Source organism: Anser brachyrhynchus, assembly GCF_964034855.1.
Source record: "Anser brachyrhynchus genome assembly, chromosome: 3".
NCBI lineage: Eukaryota > Metazoa > Chordata > Aves > Anseriformes > Anatidae > Anser > Anser brachyrhynchus.
Genome location: NC_137696.1, coordinates 78,114,249 through 78,140,525, shown reverse-complemented (window position 1 = coordinate 78,140,525; position 26,277 = coordinate 78,114,249). Strand labels below are relative to the sequence as shown.

The following is a 26,277-nucleotide window of genomic DNA, read 5'->3' as shown; positions in this document are numbered from 1 at the left end:
TTCGGCATGCAGTGAAAGGTAGAACACTCCTCTTAACAGGCAGGTAGCCTAGTAAAGTTAAATAAAGGATGCAAATGCCTAAAAAGCTGATAGTCTAAGGAGATAACACTGGCTAAATTTTACAAGATCAGTACACTGAAATGCTGTTATTTTGCTTTGTTTTTTAACAGAAATTAAAAAAAAAAAAAAAAGAAGTAGCTCCTTCTCTTACACATGCCTCCCTGCAACACAACTTTATCACAAGATAACAATGCTCCGTAATTACCTTGTGGTTTACCTGAAGCCAACCAAAACTGCTGTGTGTATACTCATCTTTTGCAAGGGACAGCGATTACTCATGAGACAGTAAAGAGCCTGAGGTCCTGCTCCTTGTCTCGGGGTTTCTGCCTGCACTTCACGTGAAGCACGTGTTGGGGAAAACAATTCAAAACCTCACAACCCAAAAACAAAGACGCAGACAGACTGGAGAGCAGCCAAAGGCAGGCCACAAAGATGATCAAAGGGCTGAAGACCCTGCCCCATGGGGAAAGGCAGAAGGAGTTTTCGTTTTACCCACCCTGCAGAAGGCTCGGGGGGGACTCATCACAGCTTTCTAGTAAAGGGTGGCTACAAAGAGGCCAGAGGCACTCTCTACCCAAGGAGCCACACAGAGAGGATGAGGGGCAATGGGTACAGGCAGCTCTGGCAGAGGTTTTGTCTCACTGGGAGAGGTTTTGTCTCACTGGGAGAGGTTTTGTCTTGCTGTAAGATATTTTTTACAGAGGAACACATTTCCCAGAGACATGGTGGAGTCCTCTTAACCGAAGGTTTTCATGGCACTACTGGACAGGGTGCCGGATAATTTCACTTAGGCTCCCTTTTCCAGTGAAGGTTGGACCCGACGATCTTTCAAGGTCCCTTCTAACCCGTGCTGTCCTGTGGCTCAAAAACACAGAAAGCGGCTGATCCTTCCACAGGGAAGCCCGTGGTCTTGGAAGCAGGCGCGGGCAGGGCGTGAGGGGAGAGCGCTCTGACAGCCCGCTGCCAGCAGATGTACTGTCCGTCATGTCTCAGAACGAGCCCTGCCCACCTCTCTGAAATGACCAGAGCAAGCACCTGCTCCTAAGGGGGGCTCCTCCAGCCCTTCCAGTCCCAGGAGAGACTGTCCAAAGTGCCTTTCTCCCTTCTGCTGCGTCGTGGGACCAGACCTGAATGACTGAAAACTCTGGGTCTGGCCTGGGAGCCCAGTCAGTCAGAGCTCCTACTTCCTACCCGCAGCACTGGGTTCGGTAATTTCACTATTACAATTATCCTTTGGGTACATTTGATTTCTTCGACTTCTAAAAATCCAATGCCACCCAAATTCAATTTAACAGAATCACACATGAATACCACTCCAAAAACTGAGCCCTCGAGTGCACTTACTAGAGGCAATGTTTGCTTCCTGCTCAGGGGGTCAGTGACTTGACTGGAAATCTTGCAGAATATTGACAAGGCCTTCTCAAACACAACAAAACAAACATTTTTTTTTTCTGGGCTTTCTGGAATTTTCATTAATGTTTTTATTTCCTTTCTGAATATCCTCCTGTTGCTGAAAACCTCACCAGCATCCTCATTTGCCCGAAGTTCAGAATAGGTAACTGGAGAAGGTCACTGTCAGCATACTACCACCTGAAACACCTTCACTTACTGATGCCAAGTTACACCTAAAGCTACTGCAACAAACAGATAAGAAAAAAAGAAAGAAATCTGTATTGTTCGCTCTGAATGTCTGACTGTGCTTTGTATGCATTCAGTCAAGTCTCCTTAGAAATTATGACTTTTTTTCTGAAAAGGAATTTTGAAAAGGCATGGGAAGTCACTTGAGCAGGTAGCAGGTTGAAGATGCAAGTCTGACACCCTAAACTGAGTCAATTAAAATATATATACCATCTGATTTCAAATAGTCCACTCATCTTAAAGAAACCATGGAATAAGAACATTGCTTCAGTTACCTGAACAAAGGGCAAAATGCACACAGAGAATATAAAGAATACTTAGAGCAGATGGCTTCTATTCTGTCAATTTTGTGATAGTAGGGGTGCTGATAGTGACCCCAAAATGAAAGTTTTCAATAAAATGTATTCTTGATATCCTATACTTGCAGGAGAAACACTAAGTGCCTTAGAAAACCATATTCCAGCATTACAATCATGTTCCAACTAAAAATGCAACCACAACAAGTTTTAAAACCATGAAAAAAATATCTGTAAAAGAACGAGCAGCTGCTGCTGGAAGCTTTGCCCTTATGGACAATAAAATCCCTATACTTAACATAGTTTGAAAACCTCCTTTGCTGCCCAGTAGAGGAGGACAGGAAGCTTCAGGTCCCCACTGAAGCCAATCTGCAACGACGGCACTTTGCCAACAGGGCAACATTTTGCTCTTACAGGGCATGCTCTCAAGTTGGGGCTTTTTTGTGTTTCATGTTAAACTGCGTGCACAGATGCAGTTCAAAAGTGATAATAAGAGAAGCAGTGCACAGTTTTCCTACGTGGTGCCTGAAGATGAAATTTTCTCCTCGTCTCCTGTGTACTTTCTCTAATGCCAACCTCAGTGGTCGGTGTAGTGCTAACCCAGGTTATTTCCAGCATTAACATGCTAGTTTGGTTTCTCCTCTTTTAGATCTGCGTGAAGCAGCCCGTTTTCCTCAGTGCTTCACCCCCTCCCCTTATCCTCATGTTTTACTTCAGAATACCACCTTATCCGATCCCCAAACGCTTCAAACCCCCTCTTTAAGATGATAATGAAGTTAGTAAGTCATTTTTATGCACTGGCTTGACCCAAGCCACGAAAACACCTGGTAAAAAAAAATAAAAAATAAATAAAAATAATCACACTGCGTGGCTGCCTGATGCTGGGAGGGGCGGTGTTTGGGGGGGAGGGGCGTTTAATGAGGGGATGTTTAATGAGGGGGTGCTTAACGGGGGGGTGTTGTTTTGCGAGGGGATGTTTAGTAAAGGGGTGTTTTATGAGGGGGTGTTTAGTGAGGGGGTGCTTAATGACGGAGTATTTGAGGGGGGGGGCGTTTAATGAGGGGATATTTAATGAGGGGGCGCTTAACGGAGGGGTGTTGTTTTCTGAGGGGCCGTTGTTTTATGAGGGGGTGTTTAGCGAGGGGGTGCTTAACGAGCGGGTGCTTAATGACGGGGGCTATCTGACGGGGGCCGTTTAACGGCGGGCCGAGGCTGCCACGTGGTCGCGCGTGAGGCGCCGTGAGGCGCGGCCCCGCCCCGAGGCGGGGGCTGCGGCTGGGGCCGCCCCGCACGCGGCGGCCGGGGCCGCTTCCGCGGTGGGAGCCGCGCTCCGCGGGCGGGCAGGCGGGCGGGCGGCGGCGCTTCCGGTCCGAGCGCCCCGCGCGGGCGGGTCCATGCGGCCGGTGGAGTGGGGGGGGGCGGGGGGCAGCGAGGTGAGGCGGAGGTGCCGCCGCGGCCGCCCCGCGCTGTCTCTTTCTCTCCCCCCCCCCCCCCCTTCCCCGCTTCACGCACGCAGATGGAGGCGCCCCGCGGCCTCGCGGCGCTATGGCAACGGTGCGGGCGGCGAACAAAGGGCCCGCGCCCGCCGCACCGACACCCACTTGGGGAGGGGGGGGGGGGGGTGAAAGGGGAGGGGGTGCGCGCGGCCGTGAGGGGGGGGGTGCGCGTTCCCGCAGCCTCCCTCTCCCCGCTCCCGGCTCGTTCCCCCCGGGGCCGTGCGGGACTTACCTCAGCGCGGCGTGGCGTGTCGCGGCGTGGGGGCGGGCGGGCGGCCGGAGAAGGTCCCGCCGCTTGAGCGCCCGCCTTTCTCCCCGACCCACCGCCCCCCCCCCCCCGTCCTCCCCCCCCCACCACCACCACCACACACACACCACGCGCACCACACACACCCCCGCGGGCCCCCAGCCCCCCGCCCGGCTCCCTTTGTGTGCGAGGGTCCGCGCGCTGCGCTCTCGCGTGACGTGACGGGACCGTGTGTCATTTCCGCACAAGGACACCGGGCCCCGAGCCGCCGCGGCCAGCGCCACCCGCCGCCCCGGGGCAGGGGCAGAGGGGGAGGGGCGCGGCGCTATCACCCCCCCCCCTTACACACACACACACCTTCCTTAACCCCCCCCCACTCCGCCCCTAGACGGGGACGCGCAGGGAGACCCCGCGTGCGCGCCCCCGCGCCGCGCGTCCCCGCCGCCGGGGGTTGGGGGGGGGGGGGAGGGGGGGGGCTCGCCCACGCGCGAGCACGTGGCCCCCGCGCGGCCGTTGGGCGGCCGTTGGGCGGCCGTTAGCCCGCGCTGCCTCCCCCTCACGGCGTGACGGGACCGGGCTCGGCTCCCCCCCCACACACACACACCGCACACCCACGGCACGCCGGTTAAAAAAATAAAAATCCACGGTTAAAGATAAATAAATACATAAAAATCCACGTATCTCTATAAAGTCCAGTTGTGCGCTTCGCGTGTGGGGACGCGGGTCGGCGGCGTGCCAGCGCTGACAGCTCCTCGTGGCGGGGCTCCCTGCACAACGGACTTAATCTGGGGACATGAAATAGCTCCGTTTTTTTGTAAAATCACACAGCTTGCCTTGTAATCGCCTCACCTTCTCCAGAGCTGAGGCTAAAGGTGTTACTTTATTAAAAATAAATAGCCGAGGATGGGTCCTGCCATGAAGGGCGAAGGATTCCAGCATAAAGAACCACTGAACAGAAGTATCAAGGCAACTGAACATGTAGGCAAAACACCTTTGCTGTAAACTTTGCAGATAAAGCTTTTGTTATCTGTGACACTGCATTTCACTCTAACAAGCCAACTTTTTTTTTTTTTTTCTTCTAGTAAGAGCACATATAAAAACATGCAAGTCAAGCAACTGAGAAACAACTTTCCAGGAAAAAAAAATCTCAGATAAATCTGCTGCCCCCGTTCAGCACTAGATATTTCCAATTTCCTTCAGACTGAGCAATATGAGGAGTGGATCTTTAAAAAATGTTTCAGGTTTTAGGCGTTTCCGTTAGAAACGGTTCTCTAAAATTTCATTCTCCCATTTATGTGGTTATTCTTCTAAATTTGGAATTTTGGGCTCTTGGCATGTTCGCAGTGTCATACTCGGTGAATAATCCTACCAGACAATAGTTTGTTGATTTTAACTTTGGCTGCTCTTTTTATTATTGTTATTAATAGACAACTGTTTTGAAGGAGCCCTTAAAAGCAGGAACTACCAACTTTAAAACTACTCTGGTGGATGGCTTGAATGAAGGATACATTTTGTTACCAAGACAAGCGTTCGACCGCTAGCAATTCTTTTACTCCTTAGAGATGAAGAGCACTTCCCAGGAACTTTTCTGAGTCTGTTAGCACTATGAAGTTTACGGTATGATTTGCCCTCTGCCTTTATCGTAAAGCTAACTGAAGGTTTACTTAAAGGGTATAACGTTCTAACACCTGGCCCAGCTGCTAAGTAGTGCTGCATCCCAGTTGGCTTTTACTCAAATCCTTTACTTAGTGGGATTAAGCAAAGGCAACCATAAGGACAGAGCATGCCAAACGAATCCCAAACTCAATTTCAGAGCCCTTGAGAAAATACATGCCAGTTTGAACTCCACCTCATTTCTGCTCTATAGTGCTGGCCCCAGGCATTGTAGCTACCAGGGACCCAAGCCCAGGAGGAGACCTGAAGGGCCTCAGCTAAGCATAAAGAAACACAAGCATATTGTTGCGATAACAGCATTCACTGAAAAGGGAGCAAGCCAAGTTGTCTCCAGGCAATGCAGGCAGCAAGCTTAGATTGTCTTCCCAGCTAGACAACTCCCATTTTCTTCACCATTTGAACTTGTGCTGCACAACTCATTCACTCAAATGTTCATTTTTCTCCCTTCATGCCTTTGGCTCAAAAGCCACTCCGTGACACTGCGGCAATCTCTGGAAAATTCCAGGTCACCGAGGCAGGAAGCTCTGGTGCTCCAACAGGAGAACTCATCTGGAGAAAATCACCATTACTCTTGAGTGCAAACAATGGGACATTTCTCACCCGACCAAACTGCAACGAGACTTCAGCCATCAACACCACAAAAAACGTGAAAGCTGAAAACACCATTTGCGGTTGTGCAGAGTTTCACAAGGGTGACTGTGAAGGGTCCTTAGCAGTTTACCTTTAGAAGTTGTCGGGTGCCAGGCCCTCACCCTGGGGAGCCCCATCTCTGCGTCAGCTCAGGGGATCTTCTCGGCTCGAGATCCCCCGACAGCGGTGAAACTGGCGGTGGTCATTGCTGCGGCAGGGGCCCGGCATGCTGAAGGGTGTGGCGTGGTACGGCAACGTGGAATGAAAGAGTGATCCCAAACTCAGAGGCCTCTTTGCTTCCTCTGCCGCATACATTCAACATAAGCGAGGACCCAAGCCGAAGCCTTCAGCAGGGCTCCCTTCTTGTAGATTCTCGCCATAGCCTGCAGCAGCACCGGGTAGGCAGGGATGCGGCATGTGATGTCGAAAGCACTTTCAACACCAGTTTTGGCAGTTTGTATGTACCGCTATGGTACCAGTATGCCGTCTGTCACTTTTCTCTGCCACACACCTTGAAACTAAGCCAACCTGCAGCCAGACCCCAGAGTCGTGGAGTCGGCGAGGAGAGCGGAAGAGAAACAGCCCTCCTGTGTGCAGAGCCAGCGCTCCGCAATCCATCGTACGCATTTCACACCAAGCCCCTCATGGGAAAACAAGTCTCTTGCGGAGAGGGATGAGCCCCCCCCAGCAACCAGGCATCTGTCTGCCTGACTCGTGGTGCTCCCTGCATTGCCAGCCCCCGCGGTGCGTGCAGCAGGCGGAAGGGGGAGCCCCCTCCCACAGGGCCTGCAATTCAAAGTTATAAAAACCTGACATATTTAATGGCAAATAAGGCAACAGTGTATATCACCGGATCAACTTCACATACCTCAATACTGTTCACTACCCGTCAGGCTGCAGGGACATGTATGGGCGCATTGCGCAGTCATTCGCTGGCCCATGGGCAACAACACCGAACAAGTAACATGCTGCGGGCAGCATCTGCAAGCTGCTGCAACCCAGGCGGAGGAGAGCAGCACCGGGCACCTGAACTTCATTTGTATTTTCAAACTTCCTGTGGCTGCAAGCGGCACTGGAGGGTTGTGCCAGCAACATGCTGCACTGGTTGGGAAACACTGGTTTGGAGTGGCAGTTAATAAAATTGCAGGGTTTTTCTTCTCAGAAACAAAATCGTTACGTGAGATTTATTTATTTATTTATTTTTTTAATAACAACACTGCATCTTGTTCTTAGGCACAATGATAACTGCTGTTGGAAACTTTTCAAAACTGCTATTTAGCTAGACTTTACAAAGACAGGCAAGGAATATCATAATTGTATTGCTCGCTGAACCAAGGATGTCAAAATAGAGAATCCGCATGGCATCTTTGGATTTGAAAAATAAGCCAGTTCATTTCAAAGCACATGTGGGCTGGAAATCTTACGCTTGGAGATTAGCTGACAGAAAAAAAAAAAAAAAAAGTTTTGATGAAATGAACATTCATTATAAGAAAAAAAAAAAGACTTTCTAGCCTGAAGCACCACCAGAGCATACTGGCAAGATGGCAAATATGTAACAGTTGAGCACCAGAGGAAGGACAATTTGATATAAAAGCTTAAAATAAAAATCATATCCAAACTGCAATGGAAGATGGAGCAGGACAGAAATGTAACGGAGCTTCAAGAATAGAGTAGCTGACCCAGTGAGCAATCTAAAATCTCCTTCTGTGCTGCAGCAGTTTACTTATACATCGGTTGCATCCATAGCTGTTAAAAAACTGACAAGTCTGAGCAATTTCACTCTTGGAAACATAAGCCTCGTTTAATCTCTTGGCAATGAAATCGGAGTTCTCTTTACGTTAGTTCAGCCAAGAGCTGTATGCCATTGCATGCTATCTCACAGCTTTGCATTTAAAAAGAAGTAATGCTCACTTAATGCACAGTCATTGTATTATCTGCACCACGACCAGCCTCGAATGAGCAAACCTTTATCCCACGAAGGTCTGCTCTTCTAAACTCTGTGTTAATTACAAAATAGCTAAGCGCAGCCTGAGAAATCCTTTCTCTCAAAGACGTTCACATCAAATAATTTCTCTCAAAGATGTCCACATCTCCCAAGCAAGTGTGAACCATACATTCTTGTGAACATAACCCTCAGATCCACATCCTGCCCGTTACTTAGAGAAATAATGCGTTAGTCCTGTTGCATAGTCTCATGCTTCACTGAGATATCTAAATTCAAATATTTGTGACAATATTTAAAAAGTAATTATAACTTGGTAAGCAGTGTAGAAAACTGGGCTGCTTTAGGAATCAGCTGGCTGATTTGCTTTTTTTTTTTTTCCTTAGTAAAGACTTCTCTTTTTAAATGGAAGTAGCAGTGTTCAGGTTGTAGAAATCTCTGTGGAAGGAATCCTCTTTGTCTATTTTCCCTTTTCCTTCTTTACCCTCACTACTACTGGAGAGCTACTCCTGAACCTTGCTCTTCAGGTGGACAGGAACTTTTCCTTCTGAGCTTGCATTAATGTGCATTTCTGGTTGATGGCTACTAGATGCTTTACCCCAAATTACCGTACTGCCTTGGAGAACAGCCATGTATTTAAGAAGTGAAAGCATTTTATACAACAGTAAAGAAATTTGCCTTTTAAATTGGAAAATTTAATCTCAACTTTTTTTTTTTTTCTAAAAATTGTAGGTGTGGGGACCTGCATTTACAAGAACTGAAAAACATGCCACATGCTTAATGGCTATTACTACAATGAAATGTGATCAAAAGCAATTGCTTTTCATTAAAAAATTATGTAAGAAATATTTCCAGTCATTGCTAACGTGACTTTTAGCAGCACCAGCCTTTAAGAAACACTAGACATTTAAACCTCATTTATTTTCCTGCAAAGGTATCTTATCTTAGCATAAGTATATCTAAAAGCCATTTACAGCACCTGAGCAGAGATAGGGATGTTCACTGTTATTGCAAATTGATATAAAATTTTAACAAATTAACTTCCATGGGTTGACAAAAGCAAGAAAATTGTTTTATTAAGAATAAGTGTTACTAATGCAGACATTTTTCCTTTAGTGTTCTCCTGCTAAACCCGTGTTGGTTTTTGTTGGTTGTTTTTTTTTTTTAATTTATTATTATGTTGGTGCTGAAAATAATGATGCAAGCAACTAAGTGTAATTGTACAAAATTATTGCCAGTGATTTGCATATGAAGCGCACACCTTTTACTGCCTCTCGTTAGCATTGTTCAACTAGGTTATAAATAGTACAGCTCAAATGCTGCAAACAGAAAACAGTTTTCAGTGGGCACATGCGATGAATGAAGAAGTGTTCAGACACAATGTGCAAGTTGGAGAGCTTTCATCAAAACTAGCCAAGAGGGAAAAATGCTTTATTTCCTGATCATGCTCTGTTTCGGAGAAGCCGGTCACACAGAGGGAACGTCGAGCTCATCTGCAGAGAGTAAAGCTTTTTAAAATGAGGGTTTACGTTCTTGGGGAGGGGAAAAAAAATTAATCTGTTGGTAGTTGCTTCAGATTTTACTAGTTACTTCCAGATAACACTTCCTTCTTATAATTTGACCTTTAATAACTGCTAAAATATGACCACTGCAGCTGATGCGAGTCATTTGGTGTAAAGGTCAAACGCATTAAAAAAAAAAAATACTGCTTTTGGTGCAAGTAAAATACTCACTTTTGCGTACAATTTTAAAACTAAACAATTTGACCAATGTTTCAACATAAAGCAGAGTACTTTCAGCCCTTGATATTTGGGGGAAGGGTGAAGGGAAGACGACAAAGTGAAACAGGGTAAAGGAGAACATTTTTAAGCACGATTTTTTTATAACATTGCTGCAGAATTGCGATTGTCCTGTATAACCATATACAGGACAGTACAGCTCCCGACTGGGTGTTATAAATCCGTTCCTTAGGAACCAGATAAACCCGTGGAACACCGCTTTAGTTATCGCCGCGAGCAGCGTTCCCGTACGACCCTGCGCCCTCCTTCCCACCGCACAGAGTCGGCAGCACCAAGCCGGGTGTCCCTGCTGCGCAACGCCGCCTTCCCAGCCGGGTGTCACGTCGCTGCTCCTATTTCGGAGAAAAGTTTCCTTTTTTTTTTTTCCTCGAGAGAAGTGCCCTGGGATAAAGCGTTCTGCGGAGGGGAAGGAGCAAGGGCCGGCTAGAGGAGCAGGCTCCTACACACGGGGGAGCCAGAGCACGCCTCTGGCTGGCGAAGGGAGCCCGGTGCGGGCCATGCGCAGGAGAAAGCGCCCGGAGGGGTGGGCAGGGGGCGGCTGAATTGTAGAAAAGCGGGTTTACCCTAAAAGAGAAGCATGCGAATGCTAATTACGGAAATAATTAATGCATTTTTAGAGATTGGTTTCTGAAAGGAAGAAAACGAGAATTTAATGCCACGACCATCAAAATGCATGACTTTGGGAACTGGAAATATTCTTTCCTTTGAACTGCTTTGGGACTGAAAAGGCTTAGTACTTTATTATTAAGACAATACACAGGTAAAAGTACTTTGAAGACTACGAAGAATGAGAGAAGCTTGATGCCTTGCTTTTCTGTGAGACTCAAGTAGCTGATGAGTGTAGTTACAGCGAGTGGCCTGACACAGAAGGCCCTGCCTCGGTAAATCTGCTGCGTGACACAGCTGCTGAGTTAGGCTGCTGCATCTATGGCAATCCAAACACTGCCCAGAAGTAGCAGCCATGGAGAGGTTCCACCAAGAGGTTAAACCCCTGAGCAGTCCGGTCTGTCACCTGCAACACCTCTTGGGGCAAGAAGCATTCCCCAGCCACTCCAGAGAGTATTTTCTTAATGTTTCCATTAAACTAAAAAATGTTTCAACCTTATAGCAACTTTATAAGTTGCCTGCTAAGCTGAACATGGGCCATGTGATTGCAAATAAGCAGGGCACATCCTGGGTTACCTTGGGAGAAGCACAGCCTCATGTGACCGTATGATCAGGCCTGCCAGGCCATCAGATCCGTGCAGTCCAATAAGCTGCAGGGTTTTCCTTCTCCTCCTAGGTTCAAGGTGGGTTCACCACCCCACTTCCTCACGCCCTCTCCATGGTCACGCAGGTGCAGCCGTGGCACCCTCCCCCTGAGGCGCAGAAGGCCGACTTGACAGCTGAGCTGCTGGCTGGTATGGGTGAGGAGGAAGACGCTCTGAGCTGCTGGAGCTGTTGGGACAGCCTCTCCACAGGTGAGACACAGGCTCGGGGAACAAGGGAGGTTCTCCGAATTGCTGGGGCTGGCTGGCCAATCTATCCACTGCTGGTGCTCTGCTGTGTACCCACCTCGTTATAGCCAGGGTGATGGTGTACGTGTGTGCTCTGTACAAAGTTCTGCCACATGGTCTGCATGTGCTGGACTTCATCGGGGTCTTTGGATTCTCGACTGTTGTCCAGGTTGCTGTGGACCACCTCCACCATGGCTAATTCCCTCTGGTACTGGATACCTCCCCCAGTGGCGGTCCACTTGCCTCAGTATCTTACAAGATCTCCCCTGAGGGGATCTTTCACACTTGACAGGAGCTGCCTCCAGAGGCTTCGGCTTGTTGCCCATTCTCCAATCCCTTTGTCACTGCCCCAGTCCCTGCTGAGGGATCCCAGCTGCTGGGCTTCCTTGCCCTCTGATTCCTCACAGTTTGCCCCAGTGTCCCAGCACCGGAGCAACCAGCGGGTAATCTGCTTGCCTGGGTGATGGCTGTAATCTTTTTGCATATCTCAATGCACTCAGGGGTAGTCTGAAACAGGGGGGTTTCAGATTCTTTTGTGATTTCTGTCTCTTCCTCCTCCTATTCTTATGACTGCTCTACTGAAGAACAGGCTGTCCCTTCTGGTTCTTCCTTCTGCTCCTTCTTAGGAGAAGCTTCTTCCTTCCAGACCAAATAAGCTGACTTTAGCTTCTGTTGTTCTTTACTTGACAACAGGGGTGCCTGATACAGTTGTGGGTTGGGTCTCCCTCCAGCTTAGCCGCAGTGCCCTCAGACCCAGGGCCCCTCTCTCCCCCCTGAGGGCACCGAGCAGTGCTCGGTAGGTGCAGGCCAGGCCCCAGCGCAGTGAGGAGCTGTGTCCCTCTGGCACATCCGAAACATCCCTGTTTCAAGCGTTCTGTCACTTCACCAGGCTCCCGCAGTTGCTGGGGGTGAACTCCCACACCCCCAGAGGTGAAAACAGCTCTCGGTGCCTGCCCGTGTTCGCCCACACACCTTGCCACCCATGACCATGCCGCCTCAAGGCACGTCCTTGTGATATTCCTAAATAGCTGGGTAACCCTAGGAAAAGCCAGAAATGCATTTTTGAGAAGCACTGATACAAGCACTCTGATCAGCCCAGGGTGCTCAAGGTACTGAAAAGCTCTTTAACGAGGTAGGAAGCATCTACCCTACAGGAGAACGGGAAGGTGCTGGTCTTCATTTCCTTCACAAGTTTGCTCTCTGAGAGGAGGGAAAAGGTGCAATTGTTAATCGTCTCCACGAGATGGTTCCCGAAGTACTGGGACGGCAGCAACGCGGGGCCCAAATACCAGATTAGGCTCAAGGCCAGTGTTTTCATCATAGTTCTCCCAGGCAAAACACAACCGAGTGCTGCAGAGCACAGCAAACCGCAAAAGGCAAGAACAGCCTTTAACAGCCTCTCAGATTTGATGTACAGCAAGAAGAGGAGCATGGCACGGAGGTAAGCAAACAAATAAACCAGTGGCAGGGACAAGTAAATAAACACTGGCCAGCAACGACCTGAACAGGAGCTCCCTGTAGCATGCTCCAGTTAGATCTGTTACTATCTCGAACCCCTCACGCCCCACGTGGGGCACCAGAAAGGACCGTGGTGGGCTCAGCCGGGATGGCAGCAAAGCACACCCTGCAGCCGCTCACACACACACACGGCCCCACGCTCCCCAAGCAGGATGGGGCAGAGAATCAGAAGGGCAAGAGGAAGGAAACTTGTGGGTTGAGATAAAGACAATTTAATAGGGAAAAAAAAACAACAAACAAACAGAAAAATTAAAAAAAAAAACGCAAGTGATGCAAAAGCGATGCCCACCAGCTGACTGATGCCCAGACAGACCCAAAACAACAGCCTCCAAGGAAAACTCCCCTCCACCATATTTTATTGCCGAGTATGGCAATATGTGACATGGATTATCCCTTCGGTGAGTTGGGGTCATCTGTCCCACCCGTGTCCCCTCCCAGCCTCCTGCCCACCCCATCCTACTTGCTGTGGGGGCAGAGTGAGGAGCAGAGAAAGCCTGGGTGCTGTGCAAGCTCTGTTCAGCAACAGCTAAAACATCGGGGTGTTATCAACGCCGCTTTGGTCACAAATCCAAAAGACAGCACCGTATTGTGCTGCAAGGAAGAAAATTAACTCCATCCCAGCTAGACCCAGTACCTCGGGGTAGACTTTTATTCTCCTCTATGCCATACCCAGCAAGGGTGCTCCTGCAGCGGCCTATTTTGGGCTTGCAGCCCAACAACAGGCACGATGCGAAATGGTGCAGGCCGCTGGAGGGCGACCCCGTTGGTCAGGACCTAGCACACAGGGCCACCAGGAGAGGCAGACAGAGCTGGGGCTGCCCGGGCCAGCAGGAGCAGGCTGAGGGGTAAGTGACCAGCAGCATCCACGTACGGGGTCGGGAATTAAAGACAAGGGAGCCAAACTCCTCTTGGCAGCGGCAGATGTATGAAACGGGCCATCACCACCAGTTGTGGTGAGGGAGGTTCGTGGTGGACATGAGAAAAACTCCTTCACAAGGAAGGTGGAGCAGCACTAGGACAGGCTGCGTGGGGGACCTGCGGGAGCAAAATGCCTGAAAGTTTCCAAGGCTGGACTTGGTGTTGGCAGCAATCTCGCTCTGAACAGGAGATTTGACTAGATGACCTTTAGCAGCCCCTTCCAGCCAAAATTTCTATGCTCCCGTGGAGCTGGAAAAACTAGGCTGGCAGTTGAACAGCTTTCCATCAGACACCTACGCGCCAGCCTTTCTAGCCACTGCAGCTGTGCTCTTTGCAGATGAATTCAGTTTGGTTTAATGACTTGGGACCTCGCATGCCCGTGGAACGGTCCAGCAATACAATGCCTCGGATGAAGTTCAGAGGAGCAGCTGATGAGTACTTCTGGTTGAGCTGCTTATGTTTTGGCTTGGCGTACTGGTGGCAATCAGGAGAAGCAGACATAAAAATTAGGTGCAACTTCCCATGCCAAAGACCTTCTGAAATGCAAGGGCATGGAAAAGAAATGGCTTATGTCCATAACTTTGCTGAAAAACAACCACCCCACTCCCCAAAGCCTTTAGTCAACACACATTCTGAGTTTTTGGTCATTAGAGAACAAAAAATGCGTAAGACATTCAAATAGGTTATTGGTTGTTGTTTTTTGGCAATCCAAGCATGTGGATGATAATTTTATCATATATTACACAGTGTCTGTTTTAAAATGGATACGAAGCAGATGAGATGCTCTGGCATGTCAGCATTTGGAACAGAAAAGGCAGGTCTTAAGGAGCCTGGGTTTCCTAAGAAAGGGCACCTCCATCTGTGCTGATCCAGAGCGCCTGAGACAGGCTCTTGCTCTCCATCCTCTTCTACTTTACCAAGGCAGCTGAAGAGAACGCAGCTTCTGCCACTGAGATGACTGAAACAAGTGAATTCTTTCTTCAACCAGACCCCAGACCTCCCCCTCCCCAGCCTCCCTACAGAGGTGAGTAGGGGCAAGAAATTCAGGGAAATAAAACCAAAAAGCCTAGGTTCCTCCATGGCTCAGAAATTATATATGGTGTGGGGAATGTATTAATGCTCAGCAGTGATAATTCACCCGAAGTTTGACAACACCGTGCTTGTATTTTACTTGGAGGTGACAACGTGACGAAAATTTCTCAATGATTACGGATAAATTTCTTGAATACAGAATCACTTGATAATATTGGCATGGTACAACTCTTTTTGATTTCATTTTAAATTAATGTTATGGAATAGTTTAAGTGCAATCAGAACTTTCTGGTGATATAAATACAAAAAAAAAGTTGTCATTATTTTTGCTGATTTGTCTTTATTAGTAAAAAGTACAAATAGAAAAAGTGTACTTTCATGAAAAAATAAACCAGGTGCACAGAGATTTTTGCATATGTTTGATATTTCTTTCACATAACTGAGGAGAGATGGCTCAGAATACCTCCAGCCAGACCCAAGCCCCTTGCAGCCGTAAATCATTACAAAGCATTCAGTGTAGATATGAGATAAAGATAACGTATGGCTCCTTCTATCCTTAATGAGTAAAAATCAGGTCCAAAAAAGCTGCCTGAAACATGACTGGGGTTGAATTTGAATATTTACTTGCAAGCCCGCTAACGATGTAAGCCATTTACATTTTCACCTGTGAAGTTCCCTCAGGTTCTGCTCAGGCAGATGCCTGCGACTACCGCTGCCTGGGTGCTTCTCTGCTGTCTCCAGCCTTCCTGCTGTGGCAGCAGCACTAACCCAGGCAGAGGTGAGAAGAGAGAAAAAACGCCAGGGCAGGCAAGAAAAAGAAAATGCAAGCAAGAAGGGGTCTGGTGCTGAAGACATTCTCCAAAATAAAGCAAGACCTGAGTTTTGGACACGGCTGCCGTACAATGACTGTCTCAAGTGTCCTTATTATACACGTAATATTACAGTATAATATAGGCATATTTTACACAGAATATTATGTACATCATGCAGGATAGATTTTCAGTACATTTTTAGAGGCTACAGTTTGTATTTATATTTTGCATTCGGTGGAATGCAACACGCTGGTCTACGATAAATAAGCTGTGTGACAGAGGGGGGAGGAGTGCAGGGGGAGAAGGAGGGAGGAGAGAATTTAACAGAAATAACTCCACTTAGTGTTTGAGTGAACGATGTAATGAAATCTGTTTGCTGTGCTAGCTGTCTCCAGATTGGGCTGTAATTACACCACAGAAGGAAGAAAGGTAGCTGAGTCTCAATCTAGATCATTTATGTAAACTCAGCCTTCTTGTCAACGACGTTCTCGGGTTGCATGCATGCAAACCACAAAAATCATCTCCTATGAACAAAATAGAGACGGTCTCGCATTGCAGGCTCCTGATACACCTTATAAGCTTTCTGCAGTTGGACTTTAGAATTCAACACACAGGTTCAAAACTTCTCCAGTGTTTTCTCCATTTTATTCAGAGTGGTGAAAGACTGAACATTCCTTGTCCCTTTCTGCCAAAAGATGACATTTAGCCCTAGAAATTAGCATTTATTTGGCTTAAATCAACGGAAGTGTGGCAAATCTAGGAAACTGCTTTGTGTAAGATTGAGCTGAAACAAACTTCTTGATCCCAGGGAAGGATATTCCTTCCCCAAGAAGAGTGGAAAGACCTCAGTTCTTTGACCCAGAGCAGCACATTTTGTATGCACAGTATAAAAACCAGGCAGTCACTTCCCTTAACAGAGCCAAATTAATATTTGATTAAATATTTTAAAGCTCCTACTTACCATGCTTGACACATTTTCTCAGCGAGTTTCTCAAAGAGGGAAAGCACTGGGCACGGAGTGATTTTACATACGAATACATAAAAACAGCGTGGGGAGACGCGACCAGCCGCATGCAGGCAGACGAAGGATTTCCCCCCCGCTGATTCCCCGGGCTGCCCTTCGCGGTGATAAACGGGGGCACGCCGATTCCCGGCTCCGGCGGCGGCTCGGGTCCGGGAGCGCGGCACCTGCCTCTGCGCGCCCTCCGGCCTCCCTCCCCGCCTCCACCCCGGCCTCCCCGGGCAGGAAAACCGCTGGCCTCCGCCCTGGCGCCGTCCCCGCCGGTGCCCAATCAATAGGCACTTATTTCCTGTCCATTTGCCGAGGTCACGGAAACGGGCCTCATTAATTATTTCTACCGGCGCAGAGCCTCAAGTGTGCTTCTGGCACGACGAGCGAAAAAAACAGGTTGACCTTTTTTTTTTTTTTTTAAATTTACATCCCTTTTTTTTTTTCTTTTTTTTTTTTTTTCTTTCTCTCCCCTCCCACCCCCTAAATTTTGTTCGGCGTGGAGGCCGGGGCTGGGTGTGCGGCACGGGGAGCGTGTCCCCGGCGCCGCGCGTAGGCTGGCTCCGGCTCCGGCGTCAGGAGAACCTGGTGACGGCGTAGACGATGTTGGCCAAGGCCGCTCTGGCCTCCGAGGGAGGGAAGCTCTCGAGGGCCGCCAGCGCTCGGTTTCCGTGGCAACGGCACAGGTCGATGGCAGAAGTCACACCTTTGCCAGCCTTGATCGCTTCTTGCAGCTGTTGGAAGACACAGGCAGGGCGAGATGGGCTTTGGCAGGGCCGGCGCGCGATCGTTTCCCGCACCGCCGCCCCTTCCAGGGGTACCGGCAATCGTCGGGGCTGTTAGGAAAGGCTCTCAAACCCGTCTCAGGTGTGCAGCTGCTCTGCTTTGGCTCCCAGCTACGGCAGAGCCGCAGGTGATTTAAAACGCATCACGCCTGCAAGGCGCTAGCTCTCCCAACAGGCACACAACAGAACAAAGCAAAAAAATTAAAATAAATTTGGATATCTGGGCATTTCGTAGCCGAGCCGTTCTCTGAGAGCTCCTGTGCAGAACCGGCACCCCAGCCACTCACTCTCACATTTTCTGCAGTCAAAAGCTGGATTTTTTTTTTTTTTACCAACACCCGCTACATTCCCTGCTTTTGGAGACATGCACTGAACTCCTGCCTTTTGTGCTACAGATTTCTATTTATACACCATGCGATTACATTGGTTACAGTGGACAAAAGCGAATTCTGTCGGTAAAATGGGATCTGTTAAAGTTTATTGTACTCGGCTACAGCCATGCAAACCCAATCTTCCCACTAAGGACAGGGAAGTGGAGAAAGGTTCAGTGATACACCAGCTGAGAGAGTAAACATTTTCATGGAGTAACACGTTCACAGCAAGCTGCTGGAAAGATCTGGCACCTAAAAGCTTGGGTAAATGACAGGTTACATTTCCTACAAAATACTACGAATGCTTATCCCTAAAGCACGAGACCATTTCACAAGCTGCATCCCAGGTGGCTTTTGTAGCTCAGTTTCATCATGGCGTCAGCTTTTTTATAAAAATTAAAAAAAAAAAAAAAGGTTTTCTTAACACAGGTATCTACAGTAACTAATTATACAGGGTTTTATAAATTACATTTTCCTCCAGTGTACAGCACAATTCCCCAATTCATTTGCAAATACATCAGGATAACCTTACCAATCTAGTTTAAATCATGTCAAAAATATCTAAGGTTTAACCAAACTGTAACAGCAATTCATTTTATAGATACTTGCTCTTATATACAATGACCGACGTTTCCTATCTCAATACAAACTGAGGTGGACTCATTATCTGTATTTAAAGACGAAATTAGTCGAAAGCGTATTACAACACTTGAGCGTTCAGGTCCCAGACCATCAGATTTTTATTTCCCCTTTCAGTCAGGATCTTCCCCTGCTGTGCTTCGGAGAAGAACGCGCCCAGAGGCACGACCGCGTTGCACAGTTAATTCAACACGAGCCCAGCGAATGGGAACCTGCCGTACACCACGGCTCTGCAGCAACGGGCGGTGGGGAAGAGGAGGTATGTGAGCAGCAAGAAGAGGTGTTTCTCCCCCCTTCCTTCAGTCACAATTTTTGAGACGGCAGAAGCCACGCATCGTGACGCAAACTCTGCTGATTCGCCAACGCTCATTAAAAATGCTTGGTGTGGCTGCTAATACTCAGATAAGGACATATTGTTAATGACATAACATCATCTTCCCTTCTTTGGGAGCTGATTTCTTTCCTGTTTACCTCAGAGTCCCTAAAAACTTCCTGTTTCACACTCCGCTTGCAGAATCAGCTGGTCAACTCAAGTAAGGATACACTGAGGCAAACCCGTCTGGATTAACCTGACTGCACGTTACCTCTATCTCAGCCGGGGTTGTAAAAAGGAAGAAAAAAAAATACAGGAGTACAAACTCAGCTTCTTGTAGCGAGGCGGTCATTAAGGAAACTCAGGATGTAACTCCACGGGAAGCCAGGTTTCAGTAGCCCTTCTGTATGCAAAACAACCAATTTAAGCCTTTAGCTGCACCGGTAGTTGTACTGCGGCTATGCTTCCACACTCTCTGGTTTTGGGCTTCAATGATTTCATGTAATGAACTTCACAAATTAAGTATTTCAAAAAAACCCCATGTACCCAGTTCAGATGTGTTATTTCTTAATTTCATTTAGATGGAAGCAGCTGATTTTTGAGGCAAACAAATAGAAAAGCAAACAAACTCCTTCAATTTGTTACTTTATAAACTTCAATTAAGCTCCCTCATTATTTTCTTCTAAATAGAGGAATCTGATCTTCTGGTCTCCATCATTTTGTGCAAGCATATTTCCACTTGTAGCAACAACTTCATCCATCACTAAAACACAACCTTCTTCAGGGCACCAATCAATAATTAAAGCAGAATACAAGTCAAAATACAGATCGCTTAGACATTTTTCTCCAGCTGAACTGCTAGATATGCTAGAGTAGTGCATCGTAGCTTTTTAGCTTTTGTTCAGACCATCGGCCATGAAGCCTTACTTCTTTCTGAAGGTGCCCAGAACCTGAAAGCTCACAGAAGGGATCCCGTTGTTTAAATTCAGCTTTAAGAGTGGTCTTGCAGTAGTGCAGCCAAGTTAAGACTCAGGTGGGAAGCCATGCCCCCTCCCAACACACCAACACTGTTTTTCCTCAGTCTATTCAGATGTTGACCGGGCTTAACAGCTTTGCATTGTACACGTGAAGCTCAGAACCCTGAAATTTTATGTCTGAAGGTTGTTCTACAAATCTAAGAGAAAGCAACACAACAACAAAATCACTGCAGGCTGGGGAAAAAAAAGAAAGAAAGAAAAAAGATACCTGGGTGGGCATTGAAAACAGCACGTTAAGAGCTTTGCTCCATGCAGCCTGCTCTGCTGTCTGCACTAAGCCCAGCCTCATCCACTTGACCTGCAATGAATTCATTTTAATTTTGTCTTTGGCTGGAAGGAGGGATGGCTTTAATCGCAAGTTAGAGAAAGAGCAAAGGAGAACAGGAAGATATGTAAAGGAGGGAAGTACCGAGGGTCTCTCATTCTGAATGCTTTGAGCATACACAGGAAGACAAACTGCTGAGAGGCCGGGCTCTGCTTCTCCAGCTTCCTCCTTCCCTTCTCTTCGCTCTTGTATCAGCTCCCACTTCAGCCATTTTCTGTCAGCAGATTAAGAGGAAGAGCAAGGGACGGTTTCTGACCCCTTCCATCTCTAAGGTTGCTTCCCATTATCTCCCTCTGCACACGTCTCTAGGCATGTCCTGCAACTAAAAGGTAAGATGACGCTGATTGTTCCTTGAAGATTGGCTCTTGCCATACCCTGACCCACTGGAAAGGAGAGTTTAATATCAGCACCTTGGTGTCAGACCCCCATTTCCTACCCTGCCAGAGACAACCATTAGCACCGACCAGCTGGAGTAGGGGAACTTTCCACTCAGCCCTCTGAGGTTTGCTGGGCCAAGAACTGAACCGGAAAACCAGACCAGCAGGCACTTCCCGCGGAAAGGGAGATCTGGATTCAATATCTTGATCTTAAGGACTGTTTTCAGCCCTCGTGTTAAATAAAACACTGTAGCAGTTTGGGTCAATGACCACGTAACCATATTTAGGCTGCTTGTGGTTCTGGCCCTACGTGTGGGAACAGAACGGTGCTGAAGGGGAGAACTGCATGGCTCTGCTCACCACCCAGCCCTGCTATTTCTGCAGGGAATTCACACTCCTGCTCCTACTTTGTAGCATTAGCTGCCTTTTTTTTTTTTTTTTTTCATTTTAATTGTGTATTTAGGCACCTAAGGGATATTTTCTACATTTGAACTAACAACCCTGATAGGGTCCTATGCAGCTTCTCGATTCTAGTGACGTGTTACAGACACGGTAGGAGTAACGAAATGGCAGTGGTGGTGGTGAATCTCAAACCAACAGCTATTTTCACATACAGTACTAAGCGGTCATCCAACAGAAATTGCCTCTTGACAACCTTCAACTAGATTAAAATCAGTGGCCAACAGGTCGCGAAGTCCACGTCCCATGTTTCTGGTATTTGAACTGTACTCTTTTTCCTTTGTAGTTGTCTACACACACTTTTTTTTTTTCTTGAAGTGGTGTGCCCTTGCAGCAAAGATGATCGACCACACCTTGCTGGGTGCACTAGCAAGGGAAGGCTCGGCCTTAAGAAGTGAAGGCTGGTCGTGCTGCCCCAACCACCTCAAGGGCAAGTGCAAGGGAGTCAGAACAGTGCACGCAGAAGGGATGGGAGGCAATGGGCACAGGGAGCAGCATGGGAAATGCTGATTAGACCCAAAGAAATTCTTTTCCACCAGGAGGGAAATCACCGCAACAGGTCTGTCCTTGCAGGTACCCAGAACTCAAGTGGAGAAGGCCCTGAGCTAATCCTTCCACTCTGGCTCTGAAGGAGGTGGGACCAGACATCCCCCAGAGGTCCCTTCCAACCTCAGTTACTGCATGATTCTGTGGATAAAGCAGAGTTCAAAGTACTATGTTTTGCAGTCCTCATGTTTTAAGAAGATAAAGAGAAATTTAGCACAGAAATTAAGTATTTGCCTTCCAGACCAACTCTTCTGGGCTCTCCTGTTGGAGAAGATGGCAAGAGGACTAAGGGGCAACCTAGGGACTTCTGGATTTTGGAGACTGAAGAATCAATGAAGACAAAAAAAACAGCAGGTATTCAAGCACAAAGGAACAACTTTAAGTCTTCTCTGCTGATATATTTTTACCTTATTTCCCAGCAAAAGGAAAAATAAGATTCCTTTTAGATAGTTCTGTGTACAGGGAACATCAAATTCAGGGGTGGGTGGGGAGTTGAAGGAAGACTCTGTGAATACGTGGTAAATATTTTGGCTGTACTAGATTTTCTGTGCAAAGGGAGAATAAGAACATTCTCTTTTTTTAATGATCAAACTTAGCATTAATTATTTTAGTGACAAGATATCAGCAAGTGACTTCAGAAAAATGTATTTTTTGCTTCACAAGAATGACCCTAAACAGCTTAATTTCTTATATACTGAAATCTTCAAACATCACGCGTTCTCTTTGATCTTGAAGTGAGCTAAACTATTCTAAATTTCTGAAATGTACAGTACTCACCAAAATAAGAAAAACCCTTATAATATAGAATTTAAATTGGTCTGTGTCTGAGTGATTGACGTGCGTTGTGTTTACAGTGCTCTGCGCTAGTTTTTCTAAATTTGTTTTCTCCTTTGTGGGAACACCATGCTCAAAAAGAACCCTGTATTAGACTGCTGAAATGTTACCTTGAATCAGCACAGGCACGTTTTATAGTTGGCAGACGAACCTTTTCAAATTTTTCCTTTGTTTCTGCAGTACCTTGGAATGTCTCAGCATTCGCTTGCAGTTTTTGTGGCTGGACACGGGTTTAGGCTCTTCCTTCTCAGTGTGGGCTTGGCAATCATTTAAGTGCATCACTTCAGAATGTCATAAAATACTTTCTTTTTTTAATCTTTGTTGGTTATATGCAGAATAATATGCCACTTGAAATCGGGGCAGTAAATGCATTTATCCAATATTTTCTTAGATTTTTTTTGAACATAAAAGGTAAAGAAATGCGTCTTTTATGGGCATAACAGCCTACAGAAACTTCTATTAATAGAATATGATTTATTTTCCTTACTCAACTGACAAACAGCTGAATTACCTTTTTACTTCAAACTAAAAAAAATCCCCTTCTAGAAAAAGACCAAATCTGGAACGAACCACCCCCAACAGTACAGGAAAGATGGCCTACTTACAGGGAGCACTGCTACCCCAGCTGTTACGCAGTCACGGTAATACATTTTGCCAAAAAATTACAAGTCATCCTGAGCCGCTGATTGATTGTACAGACCTTTTAACTTTTTAGAAAACACTCCTCCTCCTTATGCCTTTCCAGGCCTTTCACAATGAACTTGACGAGGCTTATTAGCTTTCAAATCTAAACAATAGGTATATGACGGGCCAAAAAGCATGACTTTCTCCAATCTCAGTAACACAAGTAGCCATTATTAATTGTCATCTTAGCACACACAAGCAATTAACTTGATATTTATGCTAAAAGATGTGATAGTTGTTTGCTTTAACGAAACAAAAGTTGTGTTGTAGTCTCACCCCAAAGAAGCCATAGAAAATACCCATTGATTAAAAACAACAATGCAACTGATTTTTGGTACTGGATGTACACCTTAGGAATTTGGTTAACTATTACCTTTGACTACAGTTTAGCCAAGGTCTAATTTCAAAATATAAACAAAAAAAATAGTAACCAACAGGCTTTCTTGGAAAACAAAAAACCCTAAACCTACCCAGATTTAACAGCATAACAGCATCCTCCATCTAATAAGATGATCATCCACTTTGAGATACTCCAGCAATGGAGTAAACTGCTTCTCCTGAATGCTCTTTTCTGTGTAATATCACTACCACATGGAAAGAACCTATATTCACTATTGTTTTAATGTACAGAACAGAAGGAACTAATGGCAATGGCCACTCTGAGACAAACCAGGCAAATTTTAACAGAAAGCTATCAGAGGTCATAAGCATCTACAAACACTAATCCTCTGTATTTAACTCTTAGCTACATTTCAGGAGGAAGAGAGTAAATAGTCTATTGCCTTTAGTCCCATGACACATCTCACGATGACACTGTGCCCTTTAATTAAAGAGAACCGTGGGACTGCTGTCGTTTATGCCACAGGCCGGTAAGAGTGCTGTGCTGACAGCACCCCAGCAGGATGAATGCACTAGCCGTGGCCGTCAGCTGCGAGCTGGGGAGGGGGAATCACACTCTTGCTAATGCAACTGGATGGCACTGGGTTACTGTTATTTATTAGCTGCATGATAAGCATGATTAGCTGCCACTGAGACACCTCCTTGTTTCCAGATGTGACCTTTCCCATTTTTCTTCTCTAGCTCTTTCCCACTGTATGTGAAGTCAAGGCATTAGTGCCATGCAGCGTACGGATGGCTGGATCTACTGCTCCTTGACTCATGTTACTGCCAGTACAGTACAAAACCTGCTCCGTGTTAGCATCGTGCCTGGTGCTTCATGGACAAACCAACGAAGTATGCTACAGCACTGCTGAGGTACCGTATTTCCCATGCCAGTTTGGATGAAAGGACTCTACAGCACAGCAAGTGAGCAGGGCTACATTAAAAAGCAGTTTTGCTATGTCCCCTTTCATTTGACTTATCTTTTATGAATCCTGCATTAAGAAAAACAACAAATTCTTCCTGCAGTAAGCTATCTGGCTGCAAAACAGAGGACTCCACATACTTCAGCCTTATCTTATAATTATTCTAGAGCCTTGGCCAGAAAATAAGAATTATTCATTCCTGGTACTGGTTGTGCCTGTGTTATTGTCACTTAACAAGTCTGTACAATGCCTTAAGGCCACCATTAAGGCCTTGATTTCAGTGGAGGGCTTTTAATCAATATTATAAAATAGTAAGTAATCCGTTGAGGATCTCAATTTGTTGTTGCAGAATTACACAGCTTATCTGGCATGGCAAAGAAATTGTAAAATGGATTAAAGCTTTTTGATTTTAAGAAGTCTGAGATTTTTGCTAAAATTTGGCATACAGATTTGGATGACAGGAAAGTTGCTGCTGCTTTCAGTGACATTCATGAGCTCTGTCTCTGCCATACGTTGGTACTTTCTCTTTTGTTATCTGAGAAACACCACTAAAACAGATCTGAAACTACTTCATCTCTGTAAGAGACTTTCAAACAACACAATGATGGATCAATAATTTGTCTGGATGTGGTGTGATGGTGTAGAAAAAAATCAGAGTGCAACATTCAGATACTAATGTGAGAAAATAAGTGCCTTTGCGATATCAAAGTCCTTCTGATAAAAAGATTGATATGCTGGGGAAAAAAAAGTACTAGCAATTTTGCAGAATATAGTGACCTTATTGACATGACAGTCTCAGGTCCAACTAAATTAATGAAAAGTACTTCACATCTATATTTATCTCAGAGCCCTCACTAAATTTACTAGCACTATCTAGATCTTTTTTTTTTTTTTTTGTCACTGGAAAAACTCAGGGATGCCATTTTAATATAACTTGCATCAAGCGAACAATTCCAAAGTTCTTGAGCAGTCTCAAAATGGAAATAAAGTAAGACCTTTGCCTTTCAAGCAGACACTTTGGGTAAATCTCCATTTCTAAATTTTACCTTCATTCATTATTTTAATTGAAAGCTGTGGTGAATACAGTGAAATATTCCTAAGCAGACAAAACAGCTAGCAGTTTTTATATACATATATTTATGAACTCTAATAAAGGAACAGCACTTTTATCTTATGCAAACGGCATGCTGAATAATAAGTTCATAATAAAAATAAAGAGAACAGAAATACAGTTTTTCAGAAGCTTTAGTTTTGGTGGCGTTCGCTTTCACAACATTAGAGATATTTTTAAGAGTCAAAGAGAAGCAAGCCCCCAAATTTGATTAGGTATGTTCAAGTAGTTCTAGCAACTAAATAGAAAGATGAGAGCGGTCCTTGATGCTTGAAAAGACAGAGCAAATGTGCAAAACACTGACTCTGGTGATATAGAAATAAAGACATCAGAGCAAAGGGCAGAAAAGAAATACTCATTTGTCCTGCACAGTACGCCTTCTAATTGGCTGTGTGCATGCACTGGCCGAGCTGCTGTGCTGGGGTGAGCCACAGGTTACTGGGCTCATTGAGCATGGATGCAACTAACGACCACTTTGATTTTAAATGAAGAAACACAGAAGAGAGGGATGTGACACCACAGTTTTGAAACAGACTTCTACAAAAAAAACAAAGTCGATTATGTTTGAGCTCAAAAAAGGATGGAGAATTTTTCACTATCATTACTAAACTCGTAATATCTGTGGCTTATGTAAAAGATTATCACCCTGAGTACTGAAATCATGTGCTTCCTGACTGAAGTCGTTTACATGAAATAAAAAAAACTCGAGGAAGGTTTTTTTTTCCCTCCCTTTCCTTTTATTGAAGTGTCCAAGTTGCCTAGTCACACTGTAGGTTTTTCAATTTCATCTGAACAATCCAAAATACAAAATCATTCAAGTCAAAATGCAGAATACAATGACATAAATAATTCAGTAAAGCAATTTTAGAAGCAGTTTCCTCCCCCTTTTTTTAAACTACGGAAATGACATTGAGCATGTCACAAC

General features: G+C 46.1%; 1 protein-coding gene across 14 annotated transcripts in view; it reads right to left on the bottom strand.

Moving 5' to 3' along the window:
• Positions 1 to 26,277, bottom strand: part of BEND3 (BEN domain containing 3) — a 156,608-nt gene that overhangs the window by 17,085 nt on the left and 113,246 nt on the right. For 2 of the 14 annotated variants that reach the window (XM_080586956.1, XM_080586967.1), the window contains exon 1: positions 3,723 to 3,842. The exons of 3 other annotated variants lie outside the window; for them this stretch is intronic. Coding sequence is in view for 9 of the 11 variants with exons in the window: in XM_080586971.1 (XP_080443097.1) it covers positions 17,143 to 17,301; positions 19,921 to 20,010 (249 nt within the window). In the remaining 2 variants the exon portion in view is untranslated. 9 more of the 14 variants (XM_080586971.1, XM_080586958.1, XM_080586961.1 and 6 more) reach the window with 9 other exon arrangements.